The sequence below is a fragment of the Hordeum vulgare genome, chromosome 6H, assembly GCF_904849725.1.
Source record: "Hordeum vulgare subsp. vulgare chromosome 6H, MorexV3_pseudomolecules_assembly, whole genome shotgun sequence".
NCBI classification, from domain to species: domain Eukaryota; kingdom Viridiplantae; phylum Streptophyta; class Magnoliopsida; order Poales; family Poaceae; genus Hordeum; species Hordeum vulgare.
This window is the reverse complement of record NC_058523.1, coordinates 428,475,937-428,488,811: the sequence shown is the minus strand read 5'-3', so window position 1 is coordinate 428,488,811 and position 12,875 is coordinate 428,475,937. Positions and strand designations below refer to the sequence as shown.

The 12,875-nt window shown below is 48.3% G+C and overlaps 1 protein-coding gene across 1 annotated transcript; it reads right to left on the bottom strand.

Moving 5' to 3' along the window:
* Nucleotides 1–10,949: 10,949 nt before the first annotated feature.
* Nucleotides 10,950–12,419, bottom strand: LOC123401974. The gene has a single exon (XM_045095839.1). It carries the CDS (start codon nt 12,217–12,219, stop codon nt 11,137–11,139), a length of 1,083 nt encoding a protein of 360 aa, XP_044951774.1. The 5' UTR covers nt 12,220–12,419; the 3' UTR covers nt 10,950–11,136.
* Nucleotides 12,420–12,875: the final 456 nt, after the last annotated feature.

The window sequence follows — 12,875 nt, the reverse complement described above, 5'->3', positions numbered from 1 at the left end:
GACAATGTGGAAATTGTTTCGCAGTTCATGCCACCTGGAACATCATAGTGTGATGATGTGTCTGAACATCATAGCCACACACTATTTGGTAAGGTGCATGTTATGATGTCTCTTATCGAATTATCACTATCGTTTATGGGTTATGCATTAGAGACAACCGCATTCACTTTAAATAGGGCAACGCGTATTTCCGTTGAGATGACACAGTATAGACTGAGGTTTGGAGAAATCTAAACTGTCGTTTCTTGAAAGTTTGGGGCTTCTACACTTGTGTGAAAAGGTTTCAGTCGAATAAGCTCAAACCCAAAGCGGATAAATGCATCCTCATAGGATATCCAAAACAGTTGGGTACATCTCCTATCTCAGATTCGAAAGCAAAGTGTTTGTTTCTAGAAACGGATCCTTTCTCGAGGAAAGGTTTCTCTCGAAATAATTGAGTGGGAGGGTGGTAGAACTTAATGAGGTTATTGAACCATCACTTCAACCAGTGTGTAGCAGGGCGCAGGAAGTTATTCCTGTGGCGCCTACACCAATTCAAGTGAAAGCTGATGATGGTGATCATCGAGCATCGGATCAAGTTACTACAAACATCGTAGGTTGACAAGGTCGCGTACTACTGCAGAGTGGTACGGCAACCCTGTCTTGGAGGTCCTGTTGTTGAGCAACAGTGAACCTACGAGTTATGGAGAAAGCAATGGTGGGCCCGGATTCCGACAAATGGCTGAAAGCCATGAAATCCGAGAGAGGATCCATGTATGAAAACAAAGTGTAGACTTTGGAAGAACTACTTGATGGTCATAGGACTGTTGAGTAAAGATGGATCTTTAAAAGGAAGACAGACGATGATGGTGATAAGTCACTATTAAGAAAAGCTCGACTTGTCACAAAGATGTTTCCGACAAGATCAAACAGTTGACTATGATGAGACTTTCTCACTCGTAACGATGCTAAAAGTCTGTTAGAATTATGTTAGTAGTTGCTGCATTATTTATGAAATATTGCACATAAGATGTCAAAACATTGTTTCCTCGACAGTTTTCTTGAGCAAACATTGTATGTGATACAACCAGGAGGTTTTGTCGATCCTAAAGATACTAGCAAGTATGCAAACTCCAGCAATCCTTCAATGGACTGGTGCAAGCATCTCGGAGTTGGAATATACACTTTGATGAGATGATCAAAGATTTTGGGTTTGTACAAGGTTTATGAGAAACTTGTATTTCCAAAGAAGTGAGTGGGAGCACTATAGAATTTCTGATAAGTATATGTGGTTGACATATTGTGGATCAGAAGTAATGTAGAATTTCTGTAAAGCATACAAGGTTGTTTGAAAGGAGTTTTCAAAGGAGTACCTGGATTGCGCTACTTGAACGTTGAGCATCAAAGATCTATGGAGATAGATCGAAAGCGCTTAATAGAAGTTTCAAAAAGATGCATGCCTTGACAAGTTTTTGAAGGAGTTCAAAATAGATCAGCAAATAAGGAGTTCTTGGTTGCGTTGTGAGGTGTGAATTTGAGTAAGACTCAAAACCCGACCCCGGCAGAATAAAGAGAATAGACGAAGGTCGTCTTCTATGCCTTGGCCGTAGAATCTGAAGTATGCCATGCTGGGTACCGCACCTGATGAGTGCCTTGACTCAAAGTCTGTTGAGAGGTACAGAGAGTGATCCATGATTGAATCACTAGCAGCGGACAAAATTTATCCTTAGTAACTGATGGACTAAGGAATTTTTCTCGATTATGGAGGTGGTCAAAGAGTTCGTCGTAAAGGGTTACGTATAGTAGAGTAGATATTTGGAGTATTTATGAATAGCACATAGTAGCAGCATCTATAAGATGACATAAAGATTTGTAAAGAACACACGGATCTGAAAGTTTCAGAACCGTTGACTAAAACCTCTCTCACGAGCAAAACGTGATCAGACCACATAACTATATGGGTGTTGGATTCGTTGGAATCACATGGTGATGTGAACTAGATTATTGACTCTAGTGCAAGTGGGAGACTGTTGGAAATATGCCCTAGAGGCAATAATAAATTAGTTATTATTATATTTCTTAGTTCATGATAATCGTTTATTATCCATGCTATAATTGTATTGATTGGAAACACAGTGCATGTGTGGATACACACAAAACACTGTCCCTAGTAAGCCTCTAGTTGACTAGCTCGTTGATCAAAGATGGTCAAGGTTTCCTGACCATAGGCAAGTGTTGTCACTTGATAACGGGATCACATCATTAGGAGAATCATGTGATGGACTAGACCCAAACTAATAGACATAGCATGTTGATCGTGTCATTTTGTTGCTACTGTTTTCTGCGTGTCAAGTATTTGTTCCTATGACCATGACATCATATAACTCACTGACACCGGAGGAATGCTTTGTGTGTATCAAATGTCGCAACATAACTGGGTGACTATAAAGATGCTCTACAGGTATCTCCGAAGGTGTTCGTTGAGTTAGTATGGATCAAGACTGGGATTTGTCACTCCGTATGACGGAGAGGTATCTCGGGGCCCACTCGGTAATACAACATCACACACAAGCCTTGCAAGCAATGTGACTTAGTGTAAGTTGCAGGATCTTGTATTACGGAACGAGTAAAGAGACTTGCCGGTAAACGAGATTGAAATAGGTATGCGGATACTGACGATCGAATCTCGGGCAAGTAACATACCGAAGGACAAAGGGAATGACATACGGGATTATATGAATCCTTGGCACTGAGGTTCAAACGATAAGATCTTCATAGAATATGTAGGACCCAATATGGGCATCCAGGTCCCGCTATTGGATATTGACCGAGGAGTCACTCGGGTCATGTCTACATAGTTCTCGAACCCGCAGGGTCTGCACACTTAAGGTTCGACGTTGTTTTATGTGCATTTGAGTTATATGGTTGGTTACCGAATGTTGTTCGGAGTCCCGGATGAGATCACGGACGTCACGAGGGTTTTCGGAATGGTCCGGAAATGAAGATTGATATATAGGATGACCTCATTTCATTACCGGAAGGTTTTCGGAGTTACCGGGAATGTACCGGGAATGACGAATGGGTTCTGAGTGTTCACCGGGGGGGCAACACACCCCGGGGAAGCCCATAGGCCTTGGGGGTGGCGCACCAGCCCTTGGTGGGCTGGTGCGACATCCCAAGAAGGCCCTATGCGCCAAGGATAGAAAATCAAAGAGAAAAGAAAAAAAAGGAAAGGTGGGAAAAGAGAGAAGGACTCCACCTTCCAATCCTAGTTGGACTACGATTGGAGGACGACTCCTCCTCCCCTTGGTGCGCAGCCCTTGGGGCTCCTTGAGCCTCAAGGCAAGCCTCCCCTCCCTCCTCCTATCTATATGGAGCAATTAGGGCTGATTTGGAACAACTTTTCAAGGGCAGCCCGACCACATACCTCCACAGTTTTACCTCTAGATCGCGTTTCTGCGGAGCTCGGGCGGAGCCCTGCCGAGATTAGATCATCACCAACCTCCGGAGCACCATCACGCTGCCGTAGAACTCTTCTACCTCTCCGTCTCTCTTGCTGGATCAAGAAGGCCGAGATCATCGTCGAGTTGTACGTGTGCTGAACGCGGAGGTGTCGTCCGTTCGGCACTAGATCGGAGCGGATCGTGGGACGGATCGCGGGATGGTTCGTGGGATGGTTCACGGGGCGGATCGAGGGACGTGAGGACGTTCCACTACATCGATCGCGTTCACTAACGCTTCTGCTGTGCGATCTACAAGGGTACGTAGATCGGAAATCCCCTCTCGTAGATGGACATCACCATGATAGGTCTTCGTGCGCGTAGGAAATTTTTTTGTTTCCCATGCGACGTTCCCTATGTAGGACTGCCACGTAGGACTGAGTTAGATTGCCAACGACGATTTAGGATTGTCGTAAATGTTATGACAATTCAGGAATCGTCGTAAAGGTTACGACGAGTTTGATCAAAACGTCGCTGCTGTTCATTTGCGACGCTCCGTTTTCGACGCTTGGTTTTTCGTTGTGAGATCGTCGTAAACTAAAAACTGTGACGATGTAGCGACGAAAATATAGCATTGTGTATTAGCATATTCCTTGTAGTGTCCCTCGGCGCAGCCCTGCCCTTCTTTCTCCTCCTCTCTACCGGTGCTTGGCGAAGCCCTGCCGGGAGACCTCGTCTCTCCATCGACACCACGCCGTCGTGCTGCTGGAGTTCTTCCCCAACCTCTCCCTCCTCCTTGCTGGATCAAAGTGCGGGAGACGTCACCGGGCTGCACGTGTCTTGAACCCGGAGGTGTCGTAGTTCGGCACTAGATCGGAATCACACCGCGATCCGAATCGCTGCGAGTACGATTCCATCAACCGCGTTCTAGTAACGCTTCCGCTTAGCGATCTTCAAAGGTATGAAGATTCTCTTACCCCTCTCTCGTTGCTGGTCTCTCCATAGGAAGATCTGAATATGCGTAGGAAAATTTCGAATTTATGCTACCTTACCCAACAGATGACTCACAAGTGTAGGGGATCTATCGTAGTCCTTTTGATAAGTAAGAGTGTCGAACCCAACGAGGAGCAGAAGGACCTGACAAGTGGTTTTCAACAAGGTATTCTCTGCAAGCACTGAAATTATCGGGAACAGATAGTTGCGTGGTAAGATGATTCGTAGCAAGTAGCAAGTAACAATAGTAACGAAGGTGCAGCAAAGTGGCCCAATCCCTTTTGTAGCAAGGGACAAGCCTGGACAAACTCTTATAGGAGGTAAAGCGCTCCCGAGGACACATGGGAATTTCTGTCAAGCTAGTTTTCATCATGTTCATATGATTTGTGTTCGCTACTTTGATAGTTTGATATGTGGGTGGACCGGTGCTTGGGTGCTGCCCTTACTTGGAAAAACCTCCCACTTATGATTAACCCCTCTCGCAAGCATCTGCAACTACGAAAGAAGAATTAATACAAAGTCTAAACATAGCATTAAACTAGTGGATCCAAATCAGCCCCTTACGATGCAACGCATAAACTAGGGTTTAAGCTTCTGTCACTCTATCAACCCATCACCTACTTACTACTTCTCAATGCCTTCCTCTAGGCCCAAATAATGGTGAAGTGTTATGTAGTCGACGTTCACAAAACACCACTAGAGGAAAAACAACATACAACGCATCAAAATATTGAACGAATACCAAATTCACATGACTACTTATAGCAAGACTTATCCCATGTCCTCGGGAATAAAAGTGACTACTCACAAAGCATAATTATGTTCATGACCAGAGAGGTATTGAATAGCATCAAGGATCTGAACATATAATCTTCCACCGAGTAATCCAACTAGCATCAACTACAAAGAGTAATTAACACTACCAGCAACCTTACAAGTACCAATCGGGGTCGCGAGACGGAGATTGGTTACAAGAGATGAAGTAGGGTTTGGAGATGAGATGGTGTTGATGAAGATGTTGATGGTGATGAGTCCCCTCCGATGAGAGGAGTGTTGGTGATGACGATGGCGACGATTTCCCCCTCCGGGAGGGAAGTTTCCCCGGCACGACTTCCCTGTCGGAGCTCTAGATTGGTTCTGCTCAAGTTCCGCGTCATGGCGGCGGCGATTCCTCCCGAAAGCCTTCTCTTGATTTTTTCTGGAACGAAACCCTTCTTATAGCAAAAGAGGGGAGCCAGAGGGCCAACAGGGAGCCCACAAGCCCCCTAGGCGCGGCTAGGGGGGTAGGCCGCGCCTAGCAGGCTTGTGGCCTCCTGGTGGCTCCCCTCTGGTACTTCTTCCACCCAGTATTTTCTATAAATTCCAAAATAATTCCTCGTTGATTTTCACGGCTTTTGGAGTTGCGGAGAATAGGTATCTCAAACTTGCTCCTTTTTCAGGCCAGAATTCCAGCTGCCGTCATTCTCCCTCTTCATGTAAACCTTGCAAAATAAGAGAGAAAAGGCATAAGTATTGTACCGTGAAATGTAATAACAGCCCATAAAGTGATAAATATCAACATGAAAGCATGATGCAAAATGGACGTATCACGAGCCGAGCACTCATTTGAGTAGTTTCCAGGCTTCCCACACTTGTAGCATTATCGGTCACGACTGGACGAATGCTTCTCATCAAGTATTGAACTTGAGCTTCTATCTTTGTCTCTACTCTTGTAGAACTTGTTGAATTTTCTGACCATGAGGCTTATCTCTTCATCAGTGACAAGATTGTCTGCTGAAGTAGCGGGAGCATCACATGAAGCTTTACAAGGATCGAAAGTATGTCTAGAGGGGGGTGGTGATTAGACTACTTGACAAGATAATTTTTTTGCCTTTTCCAATTTTACTTGAGAGGCACCTACAGCAGTTATAACAGGTCAAGTACACCCTACACATGCAGTTCTAATAGTATAGCAGCGGAAAGTACACATGCAAGTGTAAAGTAGAGGAGTAAGGTTGGGAGATCAAACGCATGAGGTTGACACGATGATTTTTGGCATTGTTCTGATAGGTGGCGCTATCGTACGTCCATGTTAGTGGAGACTTCAACCCACGAAGGGCAATGACTGCGAGAGTCCACACAGGGCTCCACCCACAAGGGGTCCACAAAGAAGCGGCCTTGTCTATTCCACCACGGCTTCCGTCCACACAGGACTAGCCTCACTCACGGTAGATCTTCACGAAGCAGGCGATCTCCTTGCCCTTACAAACATCTTGGTTCAACTCCACAACACAAAAGTAGGAGGCTCCCAAGTGACACCTAACCAATCTAGGAGGCTCCCAAGTGACAACTAACCAATCTAGGAGGCACCACCCTCCAAAGGTAATAGATGTGGTAGATCAATGAACTCCTTGCTCTTGTGCTTCTAAAGATAGTCTTCTCAGCACAAATCACTCACTCACGGAATATGCATGGGTAGGAGATGTTGATTTGGTGGAAAGCAGTTTGGGGAGGCAAGAGATCAAATTTCAAAGGATTGGATTGTAATATCTTGGTCTCAACACATGAGTAGGTGGTTCTCTCTCCAAAAATGGATCTGGAAATGAAGTGTGTGTTTTGAGTGCTTCTTCCACGAATGAGAGGTGGGTGAAGGGGTATATATAGGCAGCAGTCAAAATCCAAACTTTACACACAAAAGTGAAAACTCGGTGACACCGAAGTGGACAACTCGGTGGTACCGACTAGTACTAAAAATGTGAACTTTGAATCTCGGTGAGACCGATATATAGAACTCGGTGGCACCGAAAAGGTGATTAACGGTCAGATAACCAAACTCGATGGCACCGATACTCAAACTCGGAAATTCAGATTTTGTGTATCTTGGCAACATAATGTTGGTCACACTGAACTCGGTAGCACCGATGCAGTTTCGGTTGCACCGATTTGGTGGAAATGGCCAGGGTTCTGTGTGAGGTTCAAACTCGGTGGGTCCGAAGTGGCAATGTTGGTTACACCAAATTTGTGTATGTGGAACTTGACAGAGTGGATATGTGGGAACAATGGCTGAGTGTTTTGGTGGCTAACTTTGAGCATTTGAGCAATCAGTTCAGTTTACTACCTCACCCCCTTTTAATAGTATTGGCTTTCCTATGGACTCAAAAATGATTTCTCACAAATATAAAATGAAGAGTCTTCTAGCTTGAAGCTTGAGCCAATATTATTCATTTCTTGTATCGAGGGGTATCTCCACACCAACCTTAAGCCATAGCATCTTTTGAAATTTTCTGAAATATACTTGGAAAAACACATTAGTCCAATGATGCATATGTTGTAATCAGTTATCAAAACCACCCTAGAGAGCAATTGTGCTTTCACGTGATAAGTCGTTTCTTTCCATCTTCCTCACATAAGCTTTTCCCGACATCTTCTCCAAATCCATAGACCAGCTTTTCGGAGTGGCAAACATAATAAACTTTGGTTTTGACTCCAACCTAAAAAAATGACTCACGTTGTCACCTTACAGGAGATGTATTTCCTTTTGTCTTTATTGCGGGATTTCTCGTCAACGTGAGAGTTGGATGTGCGGCTCCTAATTGGTGGAAAACTCTTCTCCACCAAACCTTCTCCACCAAAGAGGCCTATGAGTTTCGCGGTCGTCTCAATTCTATGGCAAACCTTGATCATGGAACGCCACTGACACCTCAAGATACCCAAGATGCTAGCAAGACCCAGAAGATCTTGACTACATCTTCATCCATTATCCCTTATTCACAAGAACTTGGCAACGCATTGGCATGTCCGTCATAAACACCGTCGAAAATCTTTCGGATTGTGTGCTCCCGCCAGGACGGAACCATGTTTCTGGCCCTTTATCCCACTCATAATCCTTTAGAATTTCTTTTCAAAATTGTGGCAATGCCTCGTTGATTAATTTGTCAAAAGAAAATTGACGAAAATCGAGGCGAAAACCATTACGACGTGGTCTTATCCGGACTATTCTCAAAGCATGAATCTCAACGAACACCCCAACAAATGAGCAAACACCACCAATTCACAAACCCCCACGGATTACAACATTGCAAAACTAATCACTCATAATCATTAGAAAGACTGGAACTTAAGGAATGCCCTGACATTCAGGGGGGTTGGACATTCACACGGGCAACACCCTCTTGCGACAACTTAACCTCTATTCACGTGTAGACCTGTCTATGTAACCCTTCATGTGTAATATTCAGATAAAGATACACAGCGCCCCCAACATGTAGAGGAAGATTTCGAAAGTACTAGCGAGTGACTAGTCGATTGAAAACGTTCTAAGATCAGTTTTTTTTCTCGACAAACTTGCACCTCCTCCACACTCCTTGATATAGATGATGATGTCGCCTAACACCCTAAGATAGATATCCGGTTGACTGTCATCTTAAGATAGACCCAAAGGGCTTTTCCAGCGAGCTTCATCGGCTATTCCTTCATTCACGCGAAACTCAACGGACTTAAATTCCAAATTCGGATGACTTAGAGGTAGCTAATGTGCTAAAGATAATAGAGCAAGAAAATTTATCTGCAAACTCCACGAAGACTCGGAGGAGTCTGTCTTTGGCCAGGGGAACCACGGAGCGTCCGGTCGGGCACCCACCCAACCAGCGGCCCTGCACGGTCGCATTTTCATTTTCATATTCCGACGCCACGGCGACGCTCTCCGCCTCGCAGCTTCCTTCGCATCGCGGCGTCGCTGAACGCCGATCCGCACGGAGGAAGTAGAGTAGGAAGCTGACGACGGAGACGGATGCTTCTTCGTGCGAGCGCGGAGCGCCAGCTATTCGAATCCTCGATCGGCCACGTCCGGGCATTTTGAGCTGGCGCATCCTCCCAGAAGATACGGAATCTGCGTCCTTGGCCTGTTGAAATCTGACGGCCACATGCGGCCGAGTACCCTTCTTTCAAATCTTTCATACAGCACCGGAATTTGCAGCTGTCCAGTCGTGCAATGTACTCTGTACGTGCGCTCGGCTCAGGCCCTGCTGAACTGTTTTGTTTTTAACAACTAGTCTGAAGCAGCGGCGGTACAGCAGCGGCGCTTGGAAGTTGGAAGGCAAATACGCAAAATTCGACGAGATCACACGCGATTTTTGGTAACTAAATTAAGTCCATGCTCCGCCTCCGCCTGTCGACGATGCAGCCTACATCGTGTTTAGGTTACACGCTGACGGCTTTTCGCCTTTCGGGCAACAGACGCGCAACTCACGGAACGTCAGAGCGCCGTCCATTTAGCGGAATCGACGCCACTTTCAAGCAGCTGGCGACGTAGTTTCAGTTTGCTTCCGCGAATGGACAGGTTGCCACCTGGTGTATTATCTGAGGAAGGGCGCATGTACTGACGTACATACTTTATGTGCTCTTGCTTAGGTTATGTGATTTCTTATTATATACTGTCACGCGCTGATTAGAGTAATAACCACCAAGTTTGCCGTCCTTGCGACAATGACCGGCGATGGAATGCTTACTACAGTTAATAACAAAAACATCGCATGTACTACTAGCCTGTTGAGCCCTGGATGTGGCGGTTGTCCAGAGGAAGATGTCACTATTTATTTATTTATTTTATAGATAAACCTTAATATAATCTCTGGAAAGTTTCATTTCGAAACACACAACACATTGCAGGCAAACCAAAAATCACAATGAGATTTGCCATTTGTACCTCGATCATCTGGCGAAGCATACTAACGGAAGCGAACCCCCTGACCACAACAGAACTTGGCGGTGGTAGTACCAAGAAGTTTCATGTTAGCAGACCCAATAGAATAAATAAGAGAGCTCGGTCATTCGCGAAACTCTTGATTCCTTGCTGCGTCGTGGGTTGGGGTTGTGTGATAGACTTAATTAAGTTGCCTCCCTTGGCATTTCTCCCAAGGACGCACGTAATGCGATTCAACAGATTCCTCGAACACTCAAAACTACCTCCCCACACGCACACCTACTGGCAATACACTAATCGCTTCCGTCGTCGCCGATCACGGATCACCACATTCAGAGTGGCATAACAGAAGGTTCGCCACGGAGGCGTGGCCAAATCTCAACGACTTTGCATCGCACGTGGTCTTATTTTGGGATGCCATCTCCTTGCTGTTGCCAGCCACGAACCCTGGCGGCCTGCCTCGCTGCCCCAGGACAGCATTGGACTTCAAACCTGAGGCTCCGCATAGATTATCTAAGCGGGAAAGGAAAACGGCCAGAACGGGGGGAGAAGATCAGAAGAGAACCACTGCCATAGCCACGACGGCGTTCAGATCATTCGATTGCCGTGATTGGCGCCAGCGTCGAGCGCCCTACGATCGAATCGTGCTGGAGAAAGCACGCCCAAGATCGCCATCCCGATCTCATATGATTCCATCCACGTGACCCCCCCATCCCAACCAAACCAACGTCCCAGCCAAAAGCGCGCGCGTGTCTGGTCTTGAACTCCCGCAGGCGGTTCATTCAGGCTGCGGCCTGCGTTGCCAATTGCCAAACGGTCGTTTCTGAAGATGTTTTTGAAAGGGAGATGCAGCAGAGTTTGCAACACAAAACGGAGATCTCTTTCACTTGGGCTGCAATTCTTGGTCTACCAGTAATAACAGTGCTAACCTAAACACAGGCAGAGGAGGCACCATTGTCATCTCAAAACTCCCCATTTCTATGTACAAATGTCACATAAGAAGAAATCTTGATGGCTCCAGCGGCTGGGGGTTCTTCTTCTTCTTCAGAAGCCTGGGCTGAGAATGTTGAGCAGGGAGACTCTGGTGTTGACGAGGGCCCGGAAGACGCTCTCGCCGCTGTTCTCCACGTCCGCGATGCACCGTCCGAGGTTGTCCATGCGCTCAAATGCCGCCTTCCGGTCCTCCTCCTCAGGGTCTAACTCGACCACGGCCGCGTCGGGCTGGGGCTGCTTGGCGGACGAGCCGTCGTCGTCGGCGTGCTGCTTGTTCGCCGACCGGCGCTTCGCACGCGACATCCAGCGCATCAGGTCGGCGACCCACCATATGCGCATGGACGAGGGCTTGGTGGTGACGACGTGGTGGCTGCTTCTTGGCGTGGCTGACGAGGAGGCGAACCTTGCGGGAGAGGGCATCCAGCACGGCGCGCTGACGACGTCGACGCGGGCCGTGGCGGCGGCGATGGACAGCGAGGACACGCCGGAGAAGACCGCGGCCGACGCAGACGCGACGGCGGCGGCCGCGTCCACGATGGCGGCGGCGAGAGCGGCCGCGTCCGACGGGAGGCCGGCGGGCGCGGGAGGCGGCGCCTTGCCGGCCACGGCGCGGGCGGAGGAGGCGATCCGCGGGAGGTCGCGGCCGGAGCGGCGAAGCCCGCGCGCGGCGGACGCGAGGCGCGCCGGGTCCTCGCGCCGCAGCGCCGCGCGCGCCTCGGCCTGGAGCGCGGTGAGCGCGACGAGCACGTCGCGGAAGCTGCCGTGCGCGTCGGCCAGGCGGAGGAAGTCGTCGAGCAGCCGCTCCGCGAAGGGCGAGCGGCCGAGCCGCCGCAGCGGCTCCTGGGCCTGCGGGTGGTGGAGCAGCTCGGAGAGCGACACCAGCACCCGGCCCAGCTGCTGCGCGGCCTCCGCGATGGAGCGCGCCGACGCCAGACCTAGACCCCCCGCCAGATCGCGCAGGGTGGCGACGTCCTCGTCGAGCTGGAGCACCAGAGGGTGGAAGCGGCAGGGCAGGCTCGCCGAGCGGACGCGGTAGCCGGCGCCGGCCGCGGACTTCCCGCTGGACCCCGAGGCCGCCGCCGGCGCGGACTTGGGCGCGGGGAACGAGATCGTGCGGCGGAAACCGACCACCATCCTGCTGCCGCTAGCTCGCAGCAGCGCCGCGGGCGGAATGGAGCCGATGGATCAACCTACGCGCGGCGGCGGGCGTGTTGCAGCTGGAGGAGAGGCGGAGATGGGGGGTGTTTTCTTTTCAAAAAGTGCGAAGTGAGATTCGGGAACGGGATGGAACGCCCGAGGGAGGAAGAAGCCGTGGATGGGGGTGGATCGATCGCACGGCCGGTCGTTATATAAGCAAAAGCAGGGGAGGTGCAAAGGGTGGAGGCGTGGAGCTGGGACGAGACCGGTTCTACTCTGCTCTGCCCTATAGGTTGGGCCCCGGTTGGCAGAATGGCATGGTTTGGTGGCGTTACGGGCGTAGTGAGTGCTCATGGTCCCTCCACAGCCTTCTCAAACCAAATATTTGTTTCTAAAATTGTTTTTAATACCAACTATTCTTAAATATAAGTCTTTTTAAAGATTTTTATAGAAGACTCTATATGTACTACTCTAATTTTATTTTGTATGTAGTCCCTTAGTAAAATATCTAAAAAGACCCATATTTAGAAACGAATGGAGTACAATGTACACAATATATGTGCGCGCCATATATGTCTTTACGGGCGTAGCGAGTGCTTTGTAAAGATTAAAGTATTATGGTGGTGTTTGCTTTTAAGGGATTATACTTTTTT

What these genes read in the sequence shown, in the direction of transcription:
- LOC123401974 (XM_045095839.1), bottom strand. Translation starts at nt 12,219, where the DNA reads ATGGTGGTCGGTTTCCGCCGCACGATCTCGTTCCCCGCGCCCAAGTCC.